This window comes from Montipora capricornis, chromosome 2 (assembly GCF_036669925.1).
Source record: "Montipora capricornis isolate CH-2021 chromosome 2, ASM3666992v2, whole genome shotgun sequence".
Lineage (NCBI taxonomy): Eukaryota > Metazoa > Cnidaria > Anthozoa > Scleractinia > Acroporidae > Montipora > Montipora capricornis.
This window is the reverse complement of record NC_090884.1, coordinates 51,418,831-51,423,830: the sequence shown is the minus strand read 5'-3', so window position 1 is coordinate 51,423,830 and position 5,000 is coordinate 51,418,831. Positions and strand designations below refer to the sequence as shown.

The following is a 5,000-nucleotide window of genomic DNA, read 5'->3' as shown; positions in this document are numbered from 1 at the left end:
TGGCGTCAATATTGCCGACTTTACTTTTTTTTTATGTAGATACTGGTATTTATTAACTAAATCAAGAGTTGTCTAAAACAATATGATGTCAACTATACGTTGATCAGAAGATTGTCCACTTCGTAAAAAATACACACAAGTTTCACGCTGACTTTGTTCGTCCCGACAAAACGTTGCACTTTGGACTTCGAATAGGGATGGCACTTTTAGTGTTGAGTAATGGCTTCCACTAGCTTTTTGGCAAGTCGAGGGACCTTACAATTCTCTTCAATCGTTTTCTTCTGTTTCTCCAGCCATTCGTCCACGTAATTCTGGTCAGTTCCAGACGTCGGAATTGCTAAGAAATCGGTCCTCACTTCTGGTATGACTGAATAGAAGTTTTGGCAAATTGATTTCATACCTTTGGCTCGAGTTTTCATTACTCTGAAGTGAAACTGCATTGGATCGTTTTGAGCTTTTTCCTCAAACCTCATCAGTTCCTGTTCCATCGAGGAGAAAAAACCCGCCGCCTGTTGTATCGCATTAATAAGGTTCTGAAGAGCAGGAATAAGGGCTCCACTCACTGCCATTGAAGCGGCTTGATTAATTTGGCATTGTTTTTTATTGGCCAATGCCTGTGCCAAATCTTCATCAGCGATCATCAGTAACACTTTAGATACAATGTTGCCTATGCGTGGGATAAAGGCAAGGTACAACGCCCAGTCTCTCTTTCTACTAGATGAGACCCCCAGTCTTTCCCTTCTCTTTTCATACTCCTCACTTAGGTCTTTAAACTCCGTGATCAAGACACTGGCTTCATCTTGCCTTTTCTTAAGAGGGGTCAAGATGTGTTCATGCATCTTCAGAATGGTATTACATAGCTCTTTGTAGCCTATGGTTTCTTTAAGGATGTCTGGGAGCATGGTACACCATTCATCATATTGCAGTGTCTCATAGTACTCGAAGTAATCGCTTATGCATGCCACAAACTTGGTGGAGAGCGGCAGAATGCATTTGAGGTACACCATGGCGTCGTTTCTTGTGTCATCGCGAAGTTTTCGAAATTTTATGGCAGTTTCGTTTCTCGTGCCCACTGAGTTTTCCGCGTAGAGAGACCTCAACGTGAGGGAAAAAAGACGCATGTCGACTGGCATCTCCCTCAGTTGGTCTTCAAGTAACTTGACTTCCTCCATCGTGTTTTGCTTCATTTCTCCAATCTCTGTCTTCTATGAGTTAAAATAAAAGAATCAGTTTCCAGTCAAGCAATGAAAGTAACTTTTTGTAGTCCCTTACCCTCTGTAAACCAATCAAGGCCACTCAGTTTGGCAGAGATCCAATAAAGTGCCTTTTTTACTTAAATGGCATTAGTAACTGTCCTGTTTAACTTGAATTGCCTTTTTAAATAGCCATGACCGTGACAGCGTCCGGTTGCTAACTCAATGCTATAACTTGAAGAAGTTTTACAGTTTAATCGCAACCATTGACATACCTAAACGTAGAACACAACACCTTTTAAGAACCATCGCGATTGAGGTGAATACAAAAGACTCCACAAAAAGAGAACTTTGATATCAAGGATGCAAACGAATTTTTCGATCTTTTTACTTATAATCCCCTACGCATCCGCCAGATTATCAGTGAAAGAATTGTACATGTACTTTTAATTATTTAATACCGATTAACGCTGTCTTTAAAATACGGTACACTATAGAAATCGCATTTACTAGTCATGTGTGAAGAACCCAACTATAAAAGAAATTCTGTCGATGGTACACGTTCCATAATCTTCTCTCTTCAATATGGTGTTTAGAAAGGGTCAATGTTGCCGGTAAAATCCGTTCTCAGGTTGAATCCGTTTTTTACCCACGTAAAAGTGGTGATCATTATTTTACCTAGGTTGAATACGCACTCAGATGAATTGAAGAAACTTTTTTGGAGCCTAAATTAAGCCTAGAGAAAATTAGGGTCAGGTTAGGATTAGTTCCAGTTATTATACATGGACGGGTCATGGGTTCCTGACATGGATATCAATTGACTTGTTGATTTGTCGTATTTTGGCCTGTTGAGAGTGAATGCATAAATGTTTGAATACGGAAACCGATATACTGGATATTACAAGACCGCGCGAAGAGACGAAATTTCTCTTCGAGTGTTGAGAATTTCGTATCTCCAAGCGGCCATGTAATATTCTATTTATTATATGAACACCAATGAAATACTAAATCATTTCACGAAAGGCATCGAAAGGCGCGTTTTTATATGTAACCATAGCAACAGTGATTCTTTCACGTGTGAAGATAACATGTTATCTTCACGTGTGAAAATATCATGTTTTCGGGCGAAATCTCACTTGGTATTTCAGTGGTGTTTATATAATAGAAGATGATACGAAACAATAAGAAGACGTGTTGAAGTGCTTCAAACAGAGCTTTTGCATTACGTAAAACCGCACCTACAAGAGCTGATTTGCATGTAGGAAACAGGGATGTTTATGATATATCCTCTAATATCTCCTCTACTTTGAGAATGTTTGCTGATGACACCAAAATATACAGAGGACCTGGGTGTCATAGTCTCTTCGGATTTATCTTGGAGTGAACATGTCAATGTGACCGTTAATAAAGCCAACAAATTGTTGAGCTTGATTCACAGAACAGTAGGCTTGTCAAATCGGGATGCATTTTGTACGTTATACAAATATCTTGTGCGCCCAGTTCTTGAATAAGCTGCCCCAGTCTGGAATCCATACTTATCTAAGGATATACTATCGTTAGAAAAAGTTCAGCGAAGAGCTTCCCGGCTTGCTCTTGGGCAAAAACGTGGGGAGATGAAGTGGCCTACACTCCAAACTCGTAGATTAATATATCTTTCTTTAGTTGAATGTTATAAGATCGTATTGGTATAAACAAGTTAAACTTTGACGATCTCTTTGAGTTTACCAAGTGCAATTCAACCCGTGCAAACCACCGGTATAAGCTATACGTTAAGCCAGCTAAATGCAATCCATATAAATACTCTTTTTCCGTTCGAATTGCATGTGCGGAACTGGAATAGCTTACCAGGGTCCATTGTTGAGGCTGGGAGCCTGAGCCGTTTTAAGAGTGCGCTGAAGCGCTTTTTAAATATTCATTAGCTAACTATGACTGTCGCTTTTATTGATCATCAGTACGGAATTCTTTTGTAAATAATTTTCAATTCCATGTTTTATATATTTATTGTACGTAGTTTGTATGTTTTATACTTTTTTCAAGGAAACTTCATTTGGTCGACCTCTAGTTTTTCCTTTTCAAGAAATCCAAAATACTTTTTGCTTGTTTTCAGTGTTTTATAGCTTTTTATGTTGGGAAGTATTATCATAGGGATCACCTCTTTGCTTCCCCTTCAGGACGTCTTTTGTAACTTAGGCTTTTGCATCGTGAATAAACTACGTATGTATGTATGTATGTATGTATGTATGTCTGTATGTATGCATGCATGCATGCATGCATGCATGCATGTATGTATGTATGTACGTGTGCAAGGAGTGACATTTTGTGCCTTACATAATTTTGGGGCTCACAGTGTTTTACTTGGAATGCCGAAGGCATAACACGTCTTAAAACCAGTCTGGTGTCTTTTTTTTTCTTGGTAGTCACAAATGTGCATACCTCAAGGATATTGAATTTAGCTCCGATGGGGAGAATTTACTTAATTTATATTCTTTAGTATTTCCAAACTTCCCTGCTGCGACTAGGACTCATGTCCTTTACCCAATATTGTTTTATTCTCGATCGACACTTCCTAAAAGTTCCTCCTGCTCTCCTTAAAAACAACATATCAATATTTATTTACTTTTGCGTCAATATTTGTTTTGCATAATGAAGCCTAACAAAATCTGTACCTTGCTTAGTTCGCATTTTTGAGCGTTAAAATAGAATTTTTGGTCGTATGTTCCTGACTGCAAGTCGCATATTTTGCCGTCCTCCGATTAAGTTCAGCGAACATTGGTCTTGGAAAGCTGTCAGAAGCTCAGAGTACACGCTTAAGGACGTTCGCGCTAATTGTTTGTGCGCAACGTTACTGCGCATGTAACGCGACTGTAATATGTCACGCATTACTTTGAGCATTAGTGAAGTTGAGGTTTTAAAACCTTTGCAAAAACCGTGGACGGTAAGTCTTGCACAGCGTTGGATCAGAGAAGATCGTGATCAGTCAAAATTGATTTAAAATATTTATGAAAGTCAAGTAGACTACTGCACGACTGATATTCGCGAGGTTTTATCAGTCGTGCACTAGTCTACTTGACTTTCATACAAATTTTTCAAGCATCAGTTAAAATAACATGGCGACAAAAACGCCGAGGAAAAAATTACAGGCCGGCAAAAGAATGGCACATTTATTTCCGAATCATCATGAAACTTCAAAGAGAAGTGAGCGTGAGGATGGAAAAGCTCTGGAAAAGGTAGCTGATCGAGTAGACTAGTGGCTGAAAGTTTGGAAAAGTCGTGGACGAACCGTTGCGTAAATTTAATGGGGCTATTTCTTTTTAATGTTTTTATTACCCAACGAACTTAAGTTCAAAGTGAATGCATGTTTTTAAAGTTCTTTTCCTTTACTTTCGTGAAAATTGAGCAGTATTTTCGTCCTCGTCCGCTTGAATAGTGCGGACCTGCGTGGAAACTATCAGCGATTGAATTTCACAAAAAACACACTCCAGAGGATGAGCATGACGGCAATGGGGAGATATTATACAAAACACCAACCAAATGAAGATGACCCCTGCTTAAAACGTCGTTGCTATGCTCGAAAAAGGTTTTTTTTTTCGGTAAAAACCGTTCATCTCTTCAACGATCGATCCTCTCTGGGGTTCCAGTCCTTGCCCGACAGGTCACGCAAAAGCGTGACAAACGAACTTTTCCATGAGCTTTGCAAAATCACATCGATTTTACTCGTTCAGATCATCGGTGACCCCTATTTTTTAAATCATGAATCACTTACTTTACTTACTATCTACAAAATATGAAGAAATAAAAAAATTCTCA

General features: G+C 38.9%; 1 protein-coding gene across 2 annotated transcripts in view; it reads right to left on the bottom strand.

Annotated features, from left to right (window-relative positions):
• Positions 1–5,000, bottom strand: part of LOC138026309 (uncharacterized) — a 19,169-nt gene that overhangs the window by 1,172 nt on the left and 12,997 nt on the right. The window contains exon 2 of one of the 2 annotated variants that reach the window (XM_068873606.1): positions 1–1,205. This exon is cut by the window's left edge and continues 1,172 nt beyond it. In XM_068873606.1, the coding sequence (XP_068729707.1) occupies positions 207–1,205 (999 nt within the window). In that variant the 3' untranslated portion in view covers positions 1–206. The remainder of the gene's footprint in view (positions 1,206–5,000) is intronic. The other variant, XM_068873613.1, reaches the window with a different exon arrangement.